This window comes from Pseudophryne corroboree, chromosome 11 (genome assembly GCF_028390025.1).
Source record: "Pseudophryne corroboree isolate aPseCor3 chromosome 11, aPseCor3.hap2, whole genome shotgun sequence".
Lineage (NCBI taxonomy): Eukaryota > Metazoa > Chordata > Amphibia > Anura > Myobatrachidae > Pseudophryne > Pseudophryne corroboree.
In genome coordinates this window covers 352,594,739-352,620,479 of record NC_086454.1, presented here as the reverse complement: position 1 = coordinate 352,620,479, position 25,741 = coordinate 352,594,739, and the positions used below count along the sequence as shown (strand labels likewise).

The following is a 25,741-nucleotide window of genomic DNA, read 5'->3' as shown; positions in this document are numbered from 1 at the left end:
GTCTTCGGAATTGCGGGCTATGGATAGTCGTACATATATATTTACGCCTGTTCCACCATCTATAAATAGCCCGCAGATCCAGAGATGTGTATCTTTTCCTTGGGCGCCCTTGTGAGCATGCGCAGTGCGGAAAATCGCAGATACGGTCACTGTGTGTTCTATTCGTGCTCAAAATGTGCAGACGTAATATATGCCACCAACGTGTGTTGCTTTCCACCTTAATCCAGGGGGGCCCTACACCCATTTCTTTAATAATTACCTCTCCGGAGTACCCCGCCGGTGGCACGAGCACTACACAAATCACTGAGAAATTGACGTGGCGGCCATTCACTGTTGTTTTGCATATGCACAGTAGGAAAATCACTGGGAAAATGGCTGCTGTGCCATTTCCCCGGAGACCTGGGCGGCCCCACTAGACAGATTGACGCCTTCAAAATGGCCATTTCATGAAAAAGTGACCTGTTGACCGGACGGATGCAGCCGCCAGGACGGTCAGGCCCTGCCAGGGCTCGTCTGCGCGGTGTGCCGCATGCACAGCCTGCGATTGCTTTCTACGGCACGTGTGCAGTTGGCAGAGATCCACAGGATCCATCCTTGTTTGGGGGCCTATTTATCATTAAATATTTGCAGGATATTCCCCCGTAAACACCCGGTTATTGAAGGGGTACCCGCAAATATGGAGGAGGGACTCCGATATCTGCTGTGATCGCTCCATTCCCATCAGCAGCCGCAGCCCATATACTGTATGTGTCTATAGGGGATGCAACGCTGCCAGATTTACCAAGCTCCGGAATGCTAATCTGAGTACGGCGTTACCCGGAATGTGATTATAGACTGTCCCCATATCCCCCCCTTACTGTACACTGGTCACAGTACTGTCATGTCCCCATATCCCCCCCTTACTGTACACTGGTCACAGTACTGTCATGTCCCCATATCCCCCCCTTACTGTACACTGGTCACAGTACTGTCACCTGCACATGAGGGGACCTGTGTCAGGTATAGGGTGTGGGCTGTGAGTGACATATACTGTAACCAGGACAGCCTCTGTGGCATCAGTAACAATGAATGGTGAGGGCTGGCAGCCAGTGGTCAGTGTCACACAGATGATCTCAGCACAGTAGTAGTGGGGGCGGGGGAGTACTGCCATAGACCAGGAGGGGGCGGCAGAGAGGAGATCAGCAGCAGAGTGGGGGTTCCTGCTGGAAGAAGGTGTCTCCTCCTCCTCCTCCTCCTCCTCCCCAGGACAGGAGGCCGGCAGGTGAGGAGTCCCTGCTGCTGCTGCTGCTGGATGGGGGGCGCCCTGTCCCGGTGACACTGGAGGGGGGTTTCTCGCACATCAGCTGCAGCGAGGGATGCTCCAGTCTCCCCCCCTCCTCCAGCCCGCACTCCTCCTCCCCTGCACCGCACACAGACAGGCTGAGCCGGCATGTGCAGGGCACATCCTATGCCCGGGGTGCAGCCTGTCCCCTCCTGTCCCCCCATGGCTGCCTGACAAAGGACCCCAGCCCCCCTGTCACCATGCCCAGCGCTGCCAGCTGGGACTTTCTCCACCAGATCTCTGTCATCTGCTTTGGTGAGTACCTATAATCCCCCCTCCCCATTACATGTGAGTACCTGTAATCCCCCCTCCCCATTACATGTGAGTACCTGTAATCCCCCCTCCCCATTACATGTGAGTACCTGTAATCCCCCCTCCCCATTACATGTGAGTACCTGTAATCCCCCCCTCCCCATTACATGTGAGTACCTGTAATCCCCCCTCCCCATTACATGTGAGTACCTGTAATCCCCCCTCCCCATTACATGTGAGTACCTATAATCCCCTCTCCTCGTTACATGTGAGTACCTATAATCCCCCCTCCCCATTACATGTGAGTACCTGTAATCCCCCCTCCCCATTACATGTTAGTACCTGTAATCCCCCCTCCCCATTACATGTGAGTACCTGTAATCCCCCCTCCCCATTACATGTGAGTACCTGTAATCCCCCCTCCCCATTACATGTGAGTACCTGTAATCCCCCCTCCCCATTACATGTGAGTACCTGTAATCCCCTCTCCCCATTACATGTGAGTACCTGTAATCCCCTCTCCCCATTACATGTCAGTACCTGTAATCCCCTCTCCCCATTACATGTGAGTACCTATAATCCCCCCTCCCCATTACATGTGAGTACCTGTAATCCCCCCTCCCCATTACATGTGAGTACCTGTAATCCCCCCTCCCCATTACATGTGAGTACCTGTAATCCCCCCTCCCCATTACATGTGAGTACCTGTAATCCCCTCTCCCTATTACATATCAGTACCTGTAATCCCCTCTCCCCATTACATGTGAGTACCTGTGCTTCCCACCCCTACCCATTACATGTGAGTACCTGTAATCCCCCCTACCTATTACATGTGAGTACCTGTGATCCCCCCTCCCCATTACATGTAAATACCTGTAATCCCCCATACCCATTACATGTGAGTACATATAATCCCCCCTACTCATTACATGTGAGTACCTGTGATCCCCCCTCCCCATTACATGTGAGTACCTGTGCCCCCCCCCCTACCCATTACATGTGAGTACCTGTAATCCCCCCTACCCATTACATGTGAGTACCTGTAATCCCCCCTCCCCATTACATGTGAGTACCTGTACTCCCCCCTCCCCATTACATGTGAGTACCTGTACTCCCTCCTCCCCATTACATGTGAGTACCTGTAATCCCCCTCCTCCCCATTACATGTGAGTACCTGTAATCCCCCCTCCCCATTACATGTGAGTACCTGTACTCCCCCCACCCATTACATGTGAATACCTGTACTCCCCCCTACCCATTACATATGCTCCCCCCTACCCATTACATGTGAGTACCTGTGCCTCTGCGTTACATGTGAGTTCGTGTGCTCCCCAATCTCCATTACATGTGACTACCTGTACTCCCCCCTACCCATTACATGTGCTCCCTCCTACCCATTAGATGTGAGTACCTGTGCTCCCTCCTACACATCACATGTGATTACCTGTGCTCCCCACTCCCCATTACATGTGACTCCCTGTGACCCCCTCTCCCGATTACATGTGACTCCCTGTGACCCCCTCTACCCATTACATGTGACTCCCTGTGACCCCCTCTACCCATTACATGTGACTCCCTGTGACCCCCTCTTCCCATTACATGTGACTACCAGTTAGCCAGGTGTATTTATGTACCTTCAGGGACTATATGTTGTTGTGATACACAGGAGGTGGCATGGCAGCACAGTGTGCAGTATTGGGGACTGTTCCTCCAGTGTAATTGCTGTGATTCAGCTGCACACAGCCTGTATCTCCTTCCAGTCCAGCAATGATAGGGGTTAATGCTATGAGCTCATCTGCTAAATGTGTCACTCAGGAGTCAGGACTGCTTCTGTGGCCCCTGCAGCGCTTCTGCTGTATATCTGTTGTATCCTGTGTGCAACAGCCCAGAACAACAAACCTACACACTGTATATGTATGTATGTGTATATATATATATCTATATCTATATAAATGTGTGTGTGTGTTACGTGGGTGTATATGTGTGCATGTATATATATCTGTACAGCTGCGTGGCTAGCCTGGGTCACTATGCTTTTGGCTCACATTGGAGCAAGCGGAACCTTCCTTCACTTTGAATTCGGGGTGATTGTTGGGGTGTGATTGGGAGATTGGGTTACTAGGACATGTACTGCAGTGTGTAAGGTGTAATGGGCCCATTTATCAATAAATATTTGTGGCTGAAAATATCCTTTTTCAAGGGGTTTAACCGCAAATTATCCCCCGAATGTATGACAGAGGGACCTCAGCAGATTCCGGATCTCCGATACCTGCTGCGATCCCTCCAATTCCGCCACTTATTAGCCAGTCAGCACTCAGCGAGAGCCCAACTGAATGTGCGGGCAGAATCGGCGAGTCGCATACTAAGAGCACACCTGGCCACGCAGTACACAAGCTGAGCGCACCTGGCCACGCAGTACACAAGCTGAGCGCACCTGGCCACGCAGTACACAAGCTGAGCGCACCTGGCCACGCAGTACACAAGCTGAGCGCACCGCGTACCTGGCCACGCAGTACACAAGCTGAGCGCACCTGGCCACGCAGTACACAAGCTGAGCGCACCTGGCCACGCAGTACACAAGCTGAGCGCACCTGGCCACGCAGTACACAAGCTGAGCGCACCGCGCACCTGGCCACGCAGTACAGGAGCTGAGCGCACCTGGCCACGCAGTACAGGAGCTGAGCGCACCTGGCCACACAGTACAGGAGCTAAGCGCACCTGGCCACGCAGTACACAAGCTGAGCGCACCTGGCCACGCAGTACACAAGCTGAGCGCACCTGGCCACGCAGTACACAAGCTGAGCGCACCTGGCCACGCAGTACAGGAGCTGAGCGCACCTGGCCACACAGTGCACAAGCTGAGCGCACCTGGCCACGCAGTACACGAGCTGAGCGCACCTGGCCACACAGTGCACAAGCTGAGCGCACCTGGCCACGCAGTGCACGAGCTGAGCGCACCTGGCCACGCAGTATGAACATAATAAGCCACGCCCCTGACTCCCCCAGACTCTGTCCACTGTTGGATGAACCCCCGCCCCTTTTTAGGTTCATAAATCAGCAATGTCCCACCAGAATTGGGCAGTTGGAATGTATGAAGTAAGAAGTGCAGAGCGTAGCACAGAACATGCAATATACATAACACATGGCTGGGCAGGTGGAATACACTTCTCAGTATATAGTGCTGTCTGATTTACAGCATTGCATAGAGAAATCTTCAGTGTGTTGCAGGACCTATTGTTGCACCTTGATATATAGAGCCTGATTCATGTTTATAAGTAAAGAAAAAAAGCAAGCAACTGGGCAAAACCGTGTTGCACTGCAGGTGGGGCAGATGTAACATGTGCAGAGAGAGTTAGATTTGGGTGGGGTGTGTTCAAACTGAAATCTAAATTGCAGTGCAAGTATAAAGCAGCCAGTATTTACCCTGCACAGAAACAATATACCCCACCCAAATCTAACTCTCTCTGCACATGTTACATCTGCCCCACCTGCAGTGCACATGTTTTTTCCCAGTTGCTTGCTTTTTTTGCTTTACTCACAAACATAAATCAGGCCTGCAGTACAAATGCGTCCTTTCATGTTCTGGCTTCAGTCAGGCCAAATAGTCCCTATCGGCGCTCCAGGCCCGGCCAACTCCGCTGCGCCGAGCGTCTAATTCACATAAATAAAACAACTATAAGCGTCAAAGCTACATATATCCAGACCACTGTGGCTTGTGTACATCTGTGTGTGACTATGAATCGGTGTAAAAGTAACTGCAGCGTGAGCAGGCGCATGTTTTCCTGGCGCCAGGTTCCGTGGTGCTTCATCTGCAACTTTGTACGTGTGTACCACTACTTCCTGCGCGGTTACAGTGGCAGCACGGTGTCCCCGGTACGCTGTGAGCGGTGTTTCGCTGTGTGTGCGCGGTGTGTTATAGAACAATACGCTACGCTGCAGTTCTCGGAGCCTCTGTATAATGTCATGTGCTTGTAGCATTGGCAGGCGTCCTTAGTGACCTGTGTATAAATAATATGTTATTAGAATTTCTGTTGTATGTTGGGCAGGGGGGGCTGTGCCTGGGTCTACGCCTGTCATCCCCTGCAGTAATGTACCAGGGAGTCAGCAGGTTACATGAGTCTATAGTGAATGGACTCCTTTGTGTCTGATTCTCCGCCAGCGTCTGGTTGACAAGCGCACGCGGAACGTTTCCTGGGAGAGTACACTGTATATAGAGTGCTGATCTGACTGTTATCAGTATGCATGTGCTGCTTGGCGTGTTCTGCAACACGCTTCACCAGGCATTACATCATCTGTGTCGGCGGCAGCTTCTCATAGGCTCCTGCACAGCTGGAAGGAAGGACGGTAATTACAGTCCGTTCAGTTGTGTTTTTGTTTTATTCCTATAAAGCAGCGTTTGTGTCGTCAATCTCACACCTATCTGCGGCTACTGTACATATTATTTTCATTAGCATCAGCAGGCTGAGAAGAAAGGCGGTTACTGACACGTGGGAGAGCGCGTCGCAATGTCACTGCTTCCGTAGTAGTCGGGAGGGGGGGGGTGTATTCTGTCAGCCTTGAGAATGTCAGCGTTCATTAATTTCGACATGGTTGTAACATCGACGCTGATGTAATGTTGACTTTGTTGAAACAATGTAAGCGTCAACAGTGTCGGCTATCCGCTGTCGTCATTGTGGTCACCGATATTGGGGTCTATTCACTAAGCCTTGGAGAGAGAGAAAGTGTACAGAGATAAAGGGGTTCATTATGATTTACCGACGGACACAATACTGATGGTCATGATCCAGACAGCCATTGACTGACAGTCAAAATACCGTCACGGTCAAAATACCAACATTCGTTATGCAAACATGTTCAAAATGCCGACATAGTCTGAATAACGACATCTGAAATGCCGACGTGAGAATACAGATATGAGGTTGTTCTGTGTTTTATTGGTATCAATGTCGACATAGGTTGACATGGGCACCGTCTGAGTGTACCGCGTCCCCTCGCATAATGAATGCTGGTATTTTGACTGTCGGTCAATGGCTGTCGGGATTATGACCGTCGGTAAATCAACTGCTACCCGAGATAAAGTCCCAGCCAATCAGCTCCTAACTGACATTTCTTAAATCCAGTCTGTGTCATGACAGTTAGGGGCTGGTTGGCTGGTACTTTAGCTCCATCCACTTTATCTCTCTACAAGGCTTAGTAAATAGACCCCATTGTTACCAGCGACACCCTGACTACATGCCGTGTGTCGGCTGTCCCTCATTTCCACTTACAGTCTTAAGTATTAAAGATTGCTTTTTCTCTGTACTAACATCACTACATGGACATTGGGGGTCATTCCGAGTTGATCGCTCGCTAGCTACTTTTTGCAGCGCTGCGATCAGATAGTCGCCGCCCATAGGGGAGTGTATTTTTGCTTTGCAAGTGTGCGATCGCATGTGCAGCCGAGCGGTACAAAAAAGTTTTGTGCCGTTTCTGAGTTGCCCAGGACTTACTCAGCCGCTGCGATCACTTCAGCCTGTCTGGTCCCGGAATTGACGTCAGACACCCGCCCTGCAAATGCCTGGTCACGTCTGCGTTTTTCCAACCACTCCCAGAAAACGGTCAGTTGCCACCCACAAACACCTTCTTCCTGTCAATCTCCTTGCGATCGGCTGTGTGAATGGATTCTTCATTAAATCCATCGCTCAGCCACAATCCGCTTTGTACCCGTACGACGCGCCTGCGCATTGTGGTGCATACGCAGTTTTGACCTGATCGCACCGCAGCGAAAAAACCTAGCGTGCGATCAGGTCGGAATGACCCCCGTTGACTGTAACACTCACTGGCTTCAGCCCTGCTGCCTCATTCCCACCCACGTGTATCTAATACCACCTTCTATTACCAACCGGTTCTGCTCAGGGCAGCGACTGGGCCACCGGCCGTTACTAGGTACTCGGCTACCGCAGAAGCCTATAGAATAAAACTACACTGACCTGTGTTTGTAGTTACATGTTAGTGGCTGGCACTCGCTGAGTGAGACGCCAGGAGATTACGTCTCGGGTGAATGCTGCAATCCGTGGCTGACTCACTTTCATCTTCAGCGAGCTCTTTCCTGCGGCTGATCTCAGGGGGACCTGTTTCACCAGCCCCGGCCTCTCCACTTGCTGGTTGCATCAGAATCTGCTTTGGGTCCGCAAAATGCAACTGTCAACATTGTGAAGGCAATTCTGGAGTGTACTTGTCTATGGGGGTAATTCTGAGTTAATCGCAGCAGCAAGTTTGTTAGCAGTTGGGCAAAACCATGGCCCTCATTCCGAGTTGATCGGTCGCAAGGCGAATTTAGCAGAGTTACACACGCTAAGCCGCCGCCTACTGGGAGTGAATCTTAGCTTCTTAAAATTGCGACCGATGTATTCGCAATATTGCGATTACTAACTACTTAGCAGTTTCAGAGTAGCTTCAGACTTACTCTGCCTGTGCGATCATTTCAGTGCTTGTCGTTCCTGGTTGACGTCACAAACACACCCAGCGTTCGCCCAGGCACTCCCACCGTTTCCCCGGCCACTCCTGCGTTTTTTCCGGAAACGGTAGCGTTTTCAGCCACACGCCCCTGAAACGCCGTGTTTCCGCCCAGTAACACCCATTTCCTGTCAATCACATTACGATCGCCGGAGCGATGAAAAAGCCGTGAGTAAAATTACTTTCTTCATAGTAAAGTTACTTGGCGCAGTCGCAGTGCGAACATTGCGCATGCGTACTAAGCGGATTTTCACTGCGATGCGATGAAAAATACCGAGCGAACAACTCGGAATGAGGGCCCATGTGCACTGCAGGTGGGGCAAATGTAACATGTGCAGAGAGAGTTAGATTTGGGTGGGTTATTTTGTTTCTATGCAGGGTAAATACTGGCTGCTTTATTTTTACACTGCAACTTAGATTTCAGTTTGAATACACCCCACCCAAATCTAACTCTCTCTGCACATGTTACATCTGCCCCAACTGCAGTGCACATGGGTTTTGCCCAACTGCTAACAAATTTGCTGCTGCAATCAACTCAGAATTAGGCCCTATGTACAGAATCAGATAGACCTATAGCAGTCCACAAAGTGCTGGTGTGAGGACTGTGATGATCCAGTCTACTGTGTCCATACGTTTTCAGTGACGTAGCATTGTAGTCCCGAGGCAAGTCAATGTACTGGGGCCCCTACCCACCCATTAACGGGAATTAAAAGAAAAAAAATCATAACTTACCCATCTTTCGGTCCCGCACCGTCTCTCCACATGCTTCCATACAGTGAATGGCTGTCAGCACTCTGATTGGTGGATAGCTTCAGCCATCCACCAATCAGCAAGCTGGCAGCCATTCCGTCTGGCTGCAGGCTGGGAGGCAGGTAGCGAATTATGGGGCAGATGTATTAACCTGCAGAAGGCATAAGGAAGTGATAAACCAGTGATATGTGCATGGTGATAAAGGCAGCAGCCAATCAGATCCTAACTGTTAATTTACATATTGGTGCTGATTGGCTGGTGTGTTTATCACCTTGCACATATCACTGGTTTATCACTTCCTTATGCCTTCTCCAGGTTAATACATCTGCCCCTCTGTGTGTAATTCACAATCGGAGCTGCCGGCAGGCATTATCCACCTTCCTTCTAAAAAGCACAGCGGGTACCAGCCCGCCCCTGCTGGAATGCCCCTAGAATCGTGCGGCCCCTGGGCAGCTGCCCACTGTGCCTTTGCGTTAAGCTGGCCCTGAGCTCTATATTCTCCCAAGTCTTACAAGGTGTTACTCTTTGGAGGGTGACTATTATAGCTGGCAGTAAATTTATCAGGACCAGCCGGGGTCTCGGACGTGAGGATAACCAATTATCTGCCGTTAGGAGGGGGCTTTGCGTTAGTTTGGCAAATTTAAAGTAAGTTATTGGGGGTAATTCAGACTTGATCGCCAGGCTACGTTTTCGTACAGCCTGCGGTCAGATCTGAACTGCGTATGCACCGCAATGTGCATGCGCGTCGGGCTGCAGCGACAAGGAGCACCGGGCAGCGACGGGATGGTGCGAAAAAAGCGATCGCAAGGTGACTGACAGGAAGAAGGCGTTTGTGGGTGGCAACTGACCGCTTTCAGGGAGTGGATGGAAAAACGCAGGCGTGTCTAAGCGTTCGCAGGGAGGGTTCCTGACGTAAATTCCGGTCCCGGACAGGCTGAAGTGATCGCAGCGGCTGAGTAAGTTCTGGGCTGCGCAGAGACTGCACAAGATCTGTTTGTACAGCTCGGCTACACATGCGATCGCACACTTACACAGCTAAAATACACTCCCCCTGTAGGCGGCGACTATGCGAACGCAGCAGTGCAAAAATCGCCTGCTAGCGATCGGGTCTGAATTACGCCCATAGTGGGAAATGTAATAGTCTGCAAGATGCAGGCAATAGCGGGATTCCGGCAAGCCTGCGCAATTGTTTAAAGTGGCAATAATATAAAAGCAAAACAAGCTGGATTTTTACCTTTGACTTATTGCCATTTTCAAATATCAGGCAGATGCACCGGAATGACGCCGATGTCTGAATCTCGCAGATTATTACGTTTCCATCATAGTGTTGCTACATCCGAGGACTCGTTATCACAACACACATCCAACATAATCCTCCGGCTCCGTCACCGCTGGTGTCCCTGAGGAATGAGTTTTCTCGCTGTGTTCATCCAATAGAATCCTGCGCCTTCTGTTTTAACTTGTCTCAAATTTGGTGGAAAATAGGTAACCCAGGATAATACTGTAGATAGAATCTGATTGGTTGCTATGAGCAATATCACCAGTTCTTAAAAAAATCCCAGCTTAGTAAATTACCCCAAAGCTGTCCACATGCTGCGCGATAATTGTGCAAATCAATCAACAGTGGGGGTGATTCAGATCTGACCGCTGCTGGGTGTATTCGAACAGCGGGCGATCAGACCCTAACCGCGCATGTGTATGCACCGCAATGCGCACATGCGTCGGATAGCTACAACGGTCTTCGCTGGTCAGCGACGGATCCATTCGCACGGGTGTACGCAAGGTGAAGGAGGCCGTTTGTGGGTGGCAACTGAGCGTTTACAGGGAGTGTCCGGAAAAAAACATGCGTGCCCAAGCGTTTTGAGGGAGGGTGTCTGACGTCAGCCCGGGCCCCGATCAGCAGGATTCAGTCGCACTGGAAGCGTAAGTCCGGGGCTGCGCAGAGACTGCACAAACTGATTTTTTTTGCAGCTCGGCTACACATGCGGTCGCACACTTGCACAGCGAAAATATACTCCCCCTGTAGGCGGCGACTATCTGATCGCAGGAAGCAAAACTGGTCCAGGTTGTGTGGTTTGGTTCTCACACCTGTCCTGATTACCTGGCTGCTGCAAATGATAATATGATAAAATGTAATATCTGCGTGCAGACCGCACAGTCCACAATGCAATGCTTTACACACCATCAGTAAACCCTACTTGTTGCATTTCCATTAATATGAGCATTCTCACATAACGCAGTTACCCTGATACACCCTGATCCTAATGTATCTGACCGTAAGCTAAAGATTATCAGTACGGAGCATTTGTACCGTGCAGGTGACGTTCCTGTGCTTTGGTTTTACAGTTTTAAGCTGCAGTGAGAATTTGGAGTTTCTGCAGCGAGGTACATTGGTTTCCACAGGGAAACATCGGGGTGTAGAGATGGATCTTGATCCAGGCACCAACAGGCTAAAGCTTTAGGCTGTCCCAGGATGCACTGGGGCCTCCTCTACAACCACGCCTCCAGGCACTGTGAGCTCAGTTTCGAGTTGGTGCCTGCAGAGCAGGATAACTAACGGGGCTGCACTGGGCAGCTCTGAAAAAAGTGTTCTAAGAAGACTTCAAGGGCCGCAACACTTGCATGTCAGGGTGACATCCTGTGCTGCGGCTCCGTCACCTCCCCAGCGGCGTCGCATACTCCCGCAGCTCAGTTCCCGGGTACTTGCAGCAGAGACGCTCCGCATTGGTACACGGTCGCAGACACTCTCCTGGTTTGTGTGGCTGCTATGGGGAGGAGGTAAGAGGGTCCCCCAGGCGGGACCTGCTACTAAATCGCGTTCCTGTCGCAGTCTAGGGAGACGGACTGTGACGCTGGCGTGGACACTGTTAAGGGCAGGGACCCCACTATATCCACCAGGGCATAGGAGTACAGGTCGGGTGTACGAACGCCCAGTTTAATAAGACTCTGTAGTACCAGGCCATGAGGACCAGCATAGGGGAGTCGGCGCTTGACTGGTAGCCCCTCCCCCGGCCCAGGGCGCCATCTCCGAGCAGATTTTCCCGCCCTGGAGCTTCCTTCCACCATTTTCTGAGCCTAGTTGTGGCTAGTCTCCGGGACTGCAGGGCAAGGTCTCCCTTGTAGAGCCGCCTGTATACAGCACTGTGACTTTACAAACACTTAAGTATTCTACATGTCTATATACAGACAGCATTAGTTAAGAACAAGTGTACCTGTGCCAGAATATTTTTCAGATATATACCTCCGGTCTAGGACCACGCTGTGTGATATTATATATATATATATATATATATATATATAATATGTATATATAATATGTATAGTATTCAGGGCCGGTTCCGGGGCTTCTGGCGCCCCGGGCGGCATTAGGGGGCGTGGCTTCGTACAGGGGGCGCGGTCATTTACGCCCCCTGTACAGACTGAAATGATGTGCGGTGCGCGATGACGTCATTGCGCACCGCACAGCAAAGGTCCTCTCCACGAAGGGAAACTAGACGCGTACGCGTCTAGTTTCCCTTCCCAGCGGCAGTGGGGGGGGGCAGCGGCCAGCGGCAGCAGGGGGGCAGCGGGAGGCACACAGCAGCAGCGGATCTTGCCCTGGTGCGGCGCCCTCCGGATGGCGCCCTGCGCCCTCCGGAAGGCGGCGCCCCGGGCAAAAGTCCTGCTTGCCCGTGGCAAGATCCGCTACTGATAGTATTGTATACTAGTCCAGTGCAGTTTTATTGTCATACTAATAACTATCTGCATTGTCGCTGTGACTGTGTGTGCCTGTATCTGCTGTGTGGATTTCACTTTCAGTGTTTCCCAGATATATCTATCGCTATATTCTGTACCCTAAGGGACTAGGTGTGTCTGGGTCTTATATATAGTGCGTCACAGAATTTACCTATTTCGTGTATTCTACTGTGTACTCAGTCACATAATACCGGATTTATTCGCAGGTGTTGTGTACTGGGGACTCAGTCACATACTAAAGAATTTATTCGCAGGTATTGTACTCTGTCTGGCTTTATCGTATTCATATGCTCTGTTGTTGCATTTACTGAAATGTCTAACAAGAAGGGCAGTAAGTCCGGGGACGCTCCTGCATCATGCAGGGCATGCAGCCAGGATTTACCTGAGGGGGAAGTTTTATATGATGGTCTGTGTACTGTGTGCCATACCTCTCCCAGTCAGTCCGCAGCTCCTGCAGCCAATCAGGAGCCACCCTGGGCTACGTTCTCATCCCTGTTGGGTACTCTGGTGGACCGCCTTACGCCTACTATGGGACCTCCTGTGCCAATACAGCCACAAATTGTCCCTATGGTTAATCCGCCTTGGGTGGATAATTTGTCTAACCAGTTGCAGCAATTAAATCAATCTTTGGTTAGACATAAATCTGCTATAGGTCACACTCGTGTTCCTTGGTCATCTAAGCGGGCTGCTTCCTCCTCACAATCCACGTATCTCTCAGAAGTTCCTGAGCAGACTATCCCGTCAGTCACTGAATCAGATGCTTCTGACGAGGAATCTCCTTTACCGGTTGATGTCCCTGACCTAGTGGTTGTAGTGGTCCTACAAATCTCTGATGATGATGAGGATTCCACTACGGTGTCTAAGAAACCTGACAAGTTTAAACGTCAGAAGGTAGCTAAAAAAAAATTACCACATTCTGACCATTTAGTGGACATACGACAAGAACCCTGGTCTGATCCAGGGAAAGAATTCCCCCTGCCTAAACGGGCCTTAGCTCGATATCCTCTCCCTGCAGAGTTATGTAACAAGTGGGAAAATTCACCGCCGGTGGATTACCATGTCACCCGTCTAGTGGTATCGTCTACTCTGCCTGTCACTACTGTCACCTCACTAAAGGAAACAGCAGATAAACGTGTCTCTTTACTCTCTTACAGGGGGATCCGGTCTGAAGATCGACAGAGTCTAGGTCGACAATGTTTAGGTCGACCACTATAGGTCGACAGTCACTAGGTCAACATGGATGGAAGGTCGACAGGGTTTCTAGGTCGACAGGTCTAAAGGTCGACATGAGTTTTTCACATTTTTTATTTTTTATTTTTTCATACTTAACGATCCACGTGGACTACGATTGGAACGGTAAAGTGTACCGAGCGAAGCGGTAGCGGAGCGAAGGCACCATGCCCGAAGCATGGCGAGCGAAGCGAGCCATGCGAGGGGACGCGGTGCACTAATTTGGGATCCCGGTCACTTTACGAAGAAAACGACACACACACAAAAAAATCCTCATGTCGACCTTTAGACCTGTCGACCTAGCACATGTCGACCTAGAAACCCTGTCGGCCTTCCATCCATGTCGACCTAGTGACTGTCGACCTATAGTGGTCGCCCTAAACATTGTCGACCTAGATACTGTCGATAAAACGAACCACACCCCTTACAGGTGCTGTACATAGACCCACTATTGCAGCCTCCTGGGCTGCAAAAGGTATTGAAGCATGGGTCCAGGCATTAGAGGAAGAGCTGCCCGAGGATATATCTGACAAGGCCAGACAATACCTGTCTCACATTACCACCGCCGCCTGTTACATTCAGGAGGGGTCCTCTGAGGCAGGTGTGTTGGTGGCTAAAGGCGTCGACTACGTCTATCCTGGCTCAGCGTATTCTGTGGTTGAGGTCATTGAAGGTGGACCTGGACTCCAAAAAGATGTTGGAGTTATTCCTTTTTGAAGGGAGAGGACCTACATAAAATTGTGTCTTATTTAGAAGCTGCTAAAACGGTATTTCTCCCAAATTCTACTCCCTCTACACAGAGGGCAAAAGGTACTACTTTTCGTTCCTTTCGGCCTCAGGGGAAAGTAAAAGGTCAGGCATACCCGAGACAGTCTATGCTACCAAAACCACAAAGCCCAAGGCAAAGCAGTCCTGGGCGGCCCGCCAGCCTACTTCTAAACAAGACAAGCCTGCCGCATGACGGGGCGGGCCTCCCCCTGGCGGATCCCAGGGTGGGAGGCCGACTTCTACAGTTCACCCAGGTCTGGTTAAAGACCACTTTAGACGCATGGGCGCGGGAAGTCGTCTCTCACAGGTACACAGTCTCCTTCAAGAGATGTCCCCTCTCGCCAGTTTTGCACCACGGTTATCCCTTTGGATCCATTAAAAGCGCAAGCTCTACAATTGGTTGTGAGTTCCCTCCTGGATACAGGAGTGGTGGTGCCGGTACCTCTGTCCCAGAGAGGCGGAGGATTCTACTTGACCCTGTTTCTAGTTCCGAAACCCAATGAGTCTTTCCGGCCTATACTCAACCTCAAATCACTAAACAAGTTTGTGAGAGTGTCCAAGTTCCGTATGGAAACTCTGCGCTCAGTTGTACTGGGCGTGGAACCCGGAGACTATATGGTATCCCTGGATATACAGGATGCATACCTGCATATACCTATTGCTATGTCGCATCAGCAATATCTGCGGTTTGCTATTGGCAACATCCACTATCAGTTTCAGGCCCTGCCATTTGGACTGGCTACGGCCCCTCGGATCTTCACCAAGTTTATGGTGGTGATGACGGCTCATCTCCGTCGCCAGGGAGTCAGGATCCTGCTGTATCTGGACGACTTGCTGATTCTGGCAAACTCCCACGATGTCCTTCTCAGTCATCTAAAACTAATGGCAAGCTTCCTACAAGCCCACGGGTGGCTCATCAATTGGAAGAAGTCCTCGCTGGTCCCAGCTCAATCATGGTGCACCTGGGGGCACTACTGGACACACACAGTCAACGGCTGTTTCTGTCTCCAGAGAAGGTCCTGAAGCTTCAGGACAGGATAAGATGCTTCCTTTGTCGCCCCAGAGTGTCGATACACTCGGCGATGCAAGTACTTAGCCTGCTGGTGTCGGCATTCAACATGGTGGAGTACGCTTAATTTCATTCCTGCCCTCTGCAGAAGTTAATCCTTTCCAAATGGGACAGCCTACATAATCGGATCAGGTCTCACATGATCACTTTGACTCTGGAGCTTCGTCTGTCGCTCACCTGGTGGCTTCAGGGCCAGCAATTAAGCAAGGGCTGTCCCTTCTGGTTCCCCGACTGGGTCCAGCTGACTACGGATGCCATTCTGAGTGGATGGGGTGCGTTGTTGGAGCAACACTCCTTACAGGGTCAGTGGACCAAGGAGCAATCACTCCTCCCGATAAACATTCTGGAGTTGCGGGCAGTGTTCATTGTGTTGTCTCTCGCCCTACCTCTAGTACAGAACAGACCTGTTCAAGTATGGTCAGACAACACCACCACGGTGGCATACATAAACCATCAAGGTGGCACTCGGAGCCGCATGGCAATGTTGGAAGTGTCAAAAATCCTTCATTGGGCGGAACGCCATCTGCCAGCAATATCGGCAGTGTTCATTCTGGGTGTCCTCAACTGTTAAGTGGACTTCCTCAGTCACCAGGACGTGCACGTCGGAGAGTGGAGCCTTCATCCGGAAGTCTTTCAACTCCTAGTGGACAAGTGGGGCCTACCAGATGTAGTCCTGATGGCATCTCGAAACAATCACAAAGTTCCGGTCTTCGGATCAAGAACAAGGGATCCTCAAGCAGCGTTCGTGGATGCACTAGCAATCCAATGGACCTTTCGGCTGCCCTACGTGTTCCCTCCAGTGTCACTCCTTCCCAGGGTACTACGGAAGTTCAAACAAGAAGGAGGAATACTACTTCTAGTCGCTCCAACGTGGCCCAGACGGCATTGGTTCTTAGACCTGCAGGGTCTCTCGACAGAGCGTCCTCTTCTTCTTCCTCCATCGCTCAGACCTCCTCGTATAGGGCCTTTGTGTCTACTCAGACCTGGCCAGACCGGCTATGACGGCATGGCTCTTGAAGCATCGCTCCTCAGGACTAAAAGATTCTCCGAGGCGGTTATCCAAACTATGTTGAAAGCCTGCAAACCGGCATCTACCCGGATTTATTACAGGGTCTTGAATTCTTACTTCTCCTGGTGTGCTGATAAGAATTATGATGCCTACAGATTCAGAACTTTCAGAATTCTGACTTTTCTACAACAAGGCTTGGATTCAGGCCTTCGTCTGGCCTCCCTCAAGGTTCATATATCTGCCTTGTCGGTTTGGTTTCAGAGGAAAATTGCGTCTATACCTGACGTTCATACATTCACTCAGGGTGTTTTGTGGATTAAGCCTCCCTATGTCCCTCCTGTGGCACCATGGGATCTATCTGTTGTCCTGAATGCCCTGCAAGAGTCTCCATTTGAACCTCTTGAGTCAGTGGACCTTAAATGGCTTACGGCTAAGGTCCTGTTCTTACTGGCTATTGCCTCGGCTAGGAGGGTGTCGGACCTAGGCACTTTGTCTTGTCGGTCACCCTTTCTGATATTTCACCGTGACCGAGCAGTTCTTAGAACTCGCCCTGCTTATTTACCTAAGGTGGTGTCTTCTTTTCACCTTAACCAAGAGATTGTGGTTCCGGCCCTCACCTCTTCTGATTTGTCCTCCAAAGAGAGGTCTTTGGATGTGGTACGGGCTCTCCGTATGTATGTATGTATATATATATATATATATGTAGAGAGAACTGCTTCTATCAGGAGGTCAGATACCCTTTTTGTACGGTTTGGTTTCCACAAACGTGGCTGGTCTGCGAATAAGCAAACCATGGCCAGATGAATTAGAATAGTGATTGCACAGGCTTATGCGCAGGCTGGACTTCCAGCTCCTGCTGCTATTAAAGCCCATTCTACTCGGACTGTTGGACCTTCTTGGGCAGCCTGCCGTGGCAAGTCTGCAGAACAATTGTGCAAGGCGGCTACATGGTCCTCTGTGAACACATTCATTAGGTTCTATGCCTTTGATACTTTCGCCTCCCAGGATGCTTCCTTTGGACGCCGGGTTCTCATGCCCGCTACGGCGCGTACCCTCCCATGAGGAACTGCTTTAGGACATCCCCAATGTTTCCCTGTGGAAACCAATGTACCTCGCTGCAGAAAGGGAGATTTATGGTAGACTTACCATGGTTAAATCTCTTTCTGCGAGGTACATTGGTTCCACAGGGCGCCCACCCTGACGCACCTAGCTTCTATGGGTTTGTATGGCATTAGCCACTGGTACCGTCTCCTGTCATGAGATTGTGGTTCTATGTGACTAACATCTGCCTTCTCTTTTACCTGCTCCTGCATTGGACTGGTTAACAAAACTGAGCTCACAGTGCCTGGAGGCGGGGTTATAGAGGAGGCCCCAATGCGTCCTGGGACAGCCTAACGCTTTAACCTGTTGGTGTCTGGATCAAGATCCATCTCTACCCCCCGATGTTTCCCTGTGGAACTAATGTACCTCGCAGAGAGAGATTTAACAATGGTAAGTCTACCATAAATCTCCTTTTTCTAATGGAAATAAACTGCACATTTCTAAAAACATCATTATAAGGCCAATAGTCGGCACCCAGTTCCTTGATTTCTTTCCAGACTATTTCTAGGGAGAAATGTATCAAGCTCTGGTTTGCAAGTCACATGCAGTTTGGAGCCTGAATTCTCAAACCTCTTTATTTTTGGGGGCGGTTTGTGAACACCAAAGCCGCGTGGGGCTGTCCAACTACAGGAAAAGCATTTTACTTTCAGACTGGCTAAACAGCTCATATTGTTTTATGATTAATGATAATTTTTGAGGAAGGTATAATTAATGAAGAGAGGTAATATTGTGTGGTTGTCCTTGGGATGCTCTTTGTATTGTATGAATTATTATTATAAATAACCTTATATAAACAAAGTCATAGGGCGGGATTCAAATCTTTTATCGCCCCCGATCTGTCAAAAGTGACAGAAGATCGCGGGCCGATATTCTAATGACCCCCGTTTTCACGCTGATCTCGCCCATAAGAGCCGGGTTTAGCCGCGTAAAGCAGCTAAACCCTGACTAAAGACATGGGCACGATCGTGAAAAGTCCCGTTTGGGCGTCCAAACGGGTCACTTTTCACGCATTTCGTGGCGAGCTGAAATGCTGATATCGCGACCATCGGCAGTAACATTTGAATACTGCCGGCGGGCACGATGGGGGCAGGAGCGGGCAGAAAAGATTTGAATCCCGCCCATTGAATACCAAATGAAATCATAGCTGGGATGGTGGAGCTAAGGGGAGGGATGAAACGATAGAAGGGATCATCCTGCTTGCTAAAGCTTAAATTATAAAAAGAAAGAAGTTAAAGAGGAGGAAAAGGCTCTCTGTATTGTATAGCAGTCATATGGATTCTCTCTGTATTGTATGGTGGCCACATTGAAGTTCTTTGTATTGAATGGCGTCCACTGGGCGCTCTTTTTGCTGTTTGGCAGCCACTGAGGTGCTTTCTGTATTGTATTGGCGGCAACTAGGATGCTCCCTGTATTGTATGGCGGTGACTGGGATGATGTCTGTTCGAATGACAAACACAAAGATCATCTCTATTTTTATGGTGGCCACTAGAATGCTTTCTGTATTGGTCTAGTATGACCACCTACTCTTTTTTATGCATGATGACACTATGGGCCTAATTCAGACCTGATCGCATCAGCAAAATCTTTCTCTAATTGGGAAAACCATGCTGCACTGCAGGTGGGGCAGATATAACAAAGTTGGTAGGCTGAGGCTCCTGCGCACGCCAAACCTGAAGCATCTGGTTACTCCACTGATCAACCGGTATGTCCGAATGTGAGGCCACCACCACTGCACCTAGAAATGGTGTCTTCTCCGCCCCTGGCCATGTACGACTCCTCCTCAGTGTCCTTATGATGCTGTGCGATGACAGAGAATCTGACATGCGCAGTAGGCATTTGAGGACGCTGAGAGAGGTCTGTCAGGGCGCTATTTTTTACAGCAGCAGAGCGAACCAGCGCGGTGGAGTCCCTGTGCCTGTCCTGAGTCTGCCTGTCCTGGCCTGCCGCTGCCACCTGGGTGTCCTGACCTGAGTCTCAGCAAGCCTGAGGTGTGCGGAGGCTGTGAGTGACTGTGTGAGCATAGTATTATAATTTCTGGGGGTCTACCGCCCAGTGGTGGGGGAGATCTGGTCAGACAGAGACATCATGTGGTCATGTGGTGATGTGGAGCCGTATTATTGGGGGAGAGGGGGCTGCAGTGCAGGCAGCAGCATGTAGTTACTATGGGGCTGTCTGGTCTGACGTGCATATTATTGGGGGAGAGGGGACTGGAGGCTGGAGCATGTCATTATTACTGGGGGGCTGTCTGTGTCTGGTCTGGACCTGGTGCATAATATTTGGGGGGTGGGGGGCTCGCTGGAGAATACTATCTATTACTGAGGCATTTGGGCTGTCTGTTGCATAATATAGGGGAGGAGCATATGGAATTATATATACTGGGGGGGAGCTGTCTGGTGCATTTTATTACTGGGGCTGTCTGGTGCATAATATGGGGGAGGAGCATATAGGATCATATATCCTGGGAGGAGCAGTTTGGTGCATTTTATTACTGTGGCTGTCTGGTGCATAATATGGGGGAGGAGCATATAGGATCATATATACTTGGGGAGGGCTGTCTGGTGCATTTTATTATGGGGCTGTCTGGACTGAATGCATATTAGCATTTTTTTCAATATTTGTTGAAAATGGGAGGGGCAGACCTAAGTGGGAGGGGTTCGTATTCTTAAACCGCCTACCCCCATACCCCCAAAAGTAAAGTCTAGATCTGCCACTGCCTCCAACTGTGCATGCTCTGCTCTAAGATACCTTATCACAGTGAGGAAGTCTTTGCAAAGTGATTGAGAGTCAGGGACCGGTTGTGGGCGGTTACAGGGAATGGCAGGTGTGTTGTGACCTGTTTTGGGGCGTGTCTCAGGCTGTGACTACTGTCCCATACAGAGATAAAATGGCGCCTGCGCATAGAGCATTTTAAATCCACATAATCACATTATCACCTCCACAATCTACTCCATGTTATTCATGTGTCAGAATGATCTCACAAGCATATCTCCTAACATGCTGTGAAAATCAGGACAAGGACACCCCCTGATCTTTTCACCCATGTCCCAGTAGCAGATACAAAATTTCTTTTGGGGTGTTGGGGGTGAATTTGCAGAGACCACCCCCGTTCTCCTAATCTCTGTTGGTTTAAAAATCAGACTCAAGATCTGCGGGAGGGTGACGCCATTAAATGACTTACCCCTCCTGCGGTCCCATCCTGCCTCTTTACGGACTGTACGGGACATTATAAAGCATCCTGCACTCTGATTTGTTGTTAGTTCCAGTCAGTCACCAATCAGAGTGTTGAGACCTCCCACTGTACTGATCAATCACCAATCAGAGTGTTGAGACCTCCCACTGTACTGATCAGTCACCAATCAGAGTGGTGAGAACTCCCACTGTACCTGATCAGCCACCAATCAGAGTGGTGAGAACTCCCACTGTACTGTCACCCGCCATTCAGTGTATTACTGGGTATGAACGCTGTATGGCTGTGACTGAGAAGCAGGAAAAGGATACTGACCGGCTATTCAGAATGGGGTAGATGTATTAAGCCTGGAGAAATGATAAAGCAGTGATCAGCGCAAGGTGATAACACACCAGCCAATCGGCTCCTGTCCATTTTCAAATCCGTAAATATTGGCTGGTGCGTTATCACCTTGCGCTTATCACTTCTTTAGCCCTTCTCCAGGTTAATACATCTGCTCCAATGTGTTTAAAACATGGGGGCTGATTTATCAATTAGTTTTATCATAAGCAACGAGTTTTAACACTCGATGCGTACGATAAATTTTGAGCCAGCCAATCAGCTCCCAACTGTCATATGTTTGAAAAATAACAGTTGGGAGCTGTTTGGCCGAAGCACCATTTATCACACGTAAGGAGTTTTGAAAAACTCAAACCCAGCCTGTATCATGCCCTGATTGGCTGGTACTTTGTCTCTATCCAAGGACGGCCACACCAAAAACATTGAAACTGAAGCGCCCTGAGGGGTGGATGCCGCCTTGCACGCCAGGCCCCAGCCTGAGTAGGGAGCTGCAAGGAGCAAGTCCGACATCACTGGGGACGTTCAGTGACTTCTATAGAGGTTAATGGTGGTCATTCCGAGTTGATCGCTAGCTGCATTCGTTCGCTGTGCAGCGATTAGGCAAAAAATGGGCACGCGCAACGTACTATTACAACGGCCGATGTAATTTCACACAGGGCCTAGCGAAGCTTTTCAGTCGCACTGCTGGCCGCAGAGTGATTGACATGAAGTGGGCGTTTCTGGGTGTCAGCTGACCGTTTTCAGGGAGTGTTCGGAAAAACGCAGGCGTGCCAGGAAAAACGCAGGCGTGGCCGGGTGAACGCAGGGCGTGTTCGTGACATCAAAACAGGAACTGAACAGTCTGAAGTGATCGCAAGCGCTGAGTAGGTCTGGAGCTGCTCTGAAACTGCACAAAAATATTTTGTAGCCGCTCTGCGATCCTTTCGTTCGCACTTTTGATAAGCTAAAATACACTCCCAGTGGGAGGCGGCATTGCGTTTGCACGGCTGCTAAAAGCAGCTAGCGAGCGATCAACTTGGAATGACCCCCATTGTCCAGTTCTGCGGGTCAAATCCTGACCGGGAGCAGACGAAGGGGAGTCTGATGAACCGGTTTGCGGACAGGCAGCGCAGTAAGATAGTACGGAGCTGTGTCTGGCACATACATCCCCCTGTATTAGGCACAATTAAGAAACGTTTTGAGGTTGGGTCGGCTGCTGAGGAAATGGGACTAAGTGAAGGCTAATGTGAAACGGTCACAAGTTTAATCCACCAACCACTTCCTCTCTGGACACTTAGCGGGATCAGGAGTTAATGCGCTTCTGCCATTTTCTGAGTCGTTCCTGTCATTCCCCCCCCCCCCCCCGCGCTAATAACTGATTGAAGCTTAATACCAACCACAAGTTACAGAGAGAAACGCGGCTCATTTACATTAATCACTTGTAATTTGTGGTGTTGACATAGCTGATTACATTGTGATACAACACTGGGAGAAGCAGAGCGACAATCACAGTTTCAGTGAAATTGATTTTATAGCAACCGCGCATTGTTATTTAAATCTCACTTATTCGTACGAAGGGCCTAATTCAGATCCGATCGCTGCTGTGCGTTTTCGTGCAGCAGGCGATCAGATCCGAACTGCGCGGCGCATCGGACGGCTACAATGGGCATCGACGGTCAGCGACGGGACGGTGCGAAGGATCCATTCACACGGGCGATCGTTAGGTGATTGACATGAAGAGGCCGTTTGTGGGTGGCAACTGAGCGTTTTCAGGGAGCGTCCGGAAAAACGCAGGCGGGCTCAAGCGTTTTCAGGGAGGGTGTGTGACGTCCGCTCTGGCCCCGATCAGCACAGGAAGAGTAAGTTCTGGACTGCGCAGAGACTGCACAAAATCATTTTTCTGCAGCTCCGCTACACATGCGATCGCACACTTACACAGCGATTTTACCCTCCCCCTGTAGGCGGCGACTATCCGATCGCAGGGCAGCAAAAAAACGCAGCCCAGCGATCAGATGTAAATTAGGCCCTAAGCACATAGGTACACAGATCTTTGTATTTTAGTGGTGCACAAATCATAGAATGCTGCACATACAGTACAATACATTGCAGGACATGGGAACCAGCCCTCTCTGTCCCCTGGTACTGTAGCAGGTTCAGATGCGGATTCACGTGACACTGACTTATGACGGTGGAGATCTCGCTTACAAGTGCTCGCTGCCCCATAGTGGTTTCAGACTGGGGTGCTTAATTGCGCACGTTGGATGCCATACTGTGACGTAGATTCTGCACCTAGCACAGGGCTGGTATGTAATAACGACTAAATTCTCCTTCTCTCCGGGAAGACCCGGAGCTGACGCTGCTGAACTGGGCGGGGTGGACTTTTTGCGTGTGAAGCGTATAAAGTTTTCTTAGAATTAGGGGGGTCATTCCAAGTTGATCGTAGCTGTGCTAAATTTAGCACAGCTACGATCTTCTTCCCTGACATGTGGGGGGACGACCAGCACAGGGCTAGCCCGCCCCGCATGTCAGTCCGGCCCCCCCTCGCTGAAGTGCAAAGGCATTACACAGCGGCGATGCCTTTGCACTTCATGAGTAGCTCCCGGCCAGCGCAGCTTTAGTGTGCTGGCCGGGAACTACTCCTTGCTCCCCGGCCCGCAGCGGCGGCGTGTGACGTCACGCAGCCGCTGCGGCCCGCCCCCCGTTTGGTTTGGCCACGCCCCCTCCCGCCCAGCGATCGCTTCTGCCTGTCAATCAGGCAGAGGCGATCGCATCCCTGCTACAGCTTTCGGCTGTCTGACATTTGCCGGCGCACTACTGCGCATGCGCAGCAGGGACCCGTTCGCTCGGCTGCGTTAAAATGCAGCAAGCGAACGGGTCAGAATGACCCCCAATATCACAAGTGCAGCCCCATAGACCCGCCATTCCTGCCACTGTTCTTCCCATCCTGCCCACTTCACTAGTGGGGCACAGAGAGAAGTATGGGCTGGTGCACATCCTAGCTGTGCTTCCGATGCCTGCGTTGTCCGGACCGTGCCCCCCAACGCCGCTGCAGCGCCGCCCCAAGGCTGCCGACACTCCCCCGACCTCTCCGCGACCGCCTCTGCCTGTCAGTTAGGCACCAGTGAGATGCCTTTGCATATAACCGTGTGCGCACGCTCAGCGCGGCTTTTGTGCGTGCCCACACGACACAGGGCTTCAGCCTGCGCTCACTGCCGCTGCAGCAACCAGGTCTGAATTAGGCCCAGGATCTCCATACGGTGACCACCCGCAGCTGCACGCGCAGCACTTACAACATCTGGCAGCTTATTGTGAGGCCCAACAAGCGGAGATGGCCTGCCAAGCAGCGCGGTATCACTGGAAATGATTATGAAACAGAATTGTGCAGACACTTTCCATCAGCATAATAAAATGTGTCCGCTTGTATATTGTGTGTCCATCTACTACGTACAGGCGCGCAGAGCTGATTCCCCACATTACACAGTTTCCTGGATACAACGTCCATGTTTCCTGGTCCCTTGAACAATTGTGGGGTTGGCTCTATGTATTGTACCAGTAACAGAGCCTGCATCACGTACTATCAGCTTATGGCACATTCACTTTTATTCCCCAACCTGTTTGTACAGTGCAGGATGTCCGGGTGGCCGAGGGCTAAACGTACTAAGAAAAGCGCAGCTGTAATCCCTAAAACCTCGCAGGCCGCATGGGCTGCAGATTGTACATACAGTATCACCAATGCAAGACTTCAGTGGTGCGACTGATTGGTACTTTATCTCTCTCTCTCTACTTTATCTCACTCCAATGTTTGATGCATCTCCCCCCGAGTCACTTCCTCACATTAGTTATTGCTCATCTCTCAGCCACAGAGATGTTCCATCACTGATAGGCCAGAATGGTAAGGAGGCGGCTAGGGCAGGAGGTGCGGGTCGGTAAAGGTGGGTACACACCGATAGATATATCTGCAGATCAATTGATCGGCAGATATATCTATGGACGGATCGGGCAATGTGCTGAGCATACACACTGCCCGATCCATCGGGACTGATGTCATGAACTGTCATCAACTGTCAATCACCGCCGGCCGCCGCAGCATGTGTACGGGCGGCAGGCTGGTTGCCCGTACACACACAGCGATGAGCCAATATATCGGTAGATATATTGGCCGTCGGCTTTGCTGCGGGGCTGACGCAATATGTCTGTGAACGACGGGATTCACAGACATATCGCCCGTACACACTGGCCGACGGACCTGCAGTATATCGGCCATTCAATAGAACGGCTGATATATTGGCCAGTGTGTACCCACCTTTAGACAGCAGCGCTGGGGACAGCTGTATAGTCATTGTGGTGCCGTATAAATAACAAATAATTCCAAATTCCTACCCATAAACCTTTCTGCCGGGAGATCCCGGAGGGTGAGGAGTTTTTGGGGAGTGGTGAATTGGAGCCTACAGTATATAAGTGTGCTCATCGGACTGAAGCCTCTAGGTTAGCATACAATGTACATTA

The 25,741-nt window shown here is 50.5% G+C and overlaps 1 protein-coding gene across 2 annotated transcripts in view; it reads left to right on the top strand.

The window, feature by feature from the left end:
* Positions 1–1,245: 1,245 nt before the first annotated feature.
* The window catches only part of LRP3 (LDL receptor related protein 3), a 91,195-nt gene continuing 66,699 nt past the window's right edge, over positions 1,246–25,741 (top strand). For both annotated transcript variants that reach the window (XM_063945989.1, XM_063945988.1), the window contains exon 1: positions 1,246–1,576. In XM_063945989.1, coding sequence (XP_063802059.1) covers positions 1,522–1,576 — 55 coding nt within the window. In that variant the 5' untranslated portion in view covers positions 1,246–1,521. The remainder of the gene's footprint in view (positions 1,577–25,741) is intronic.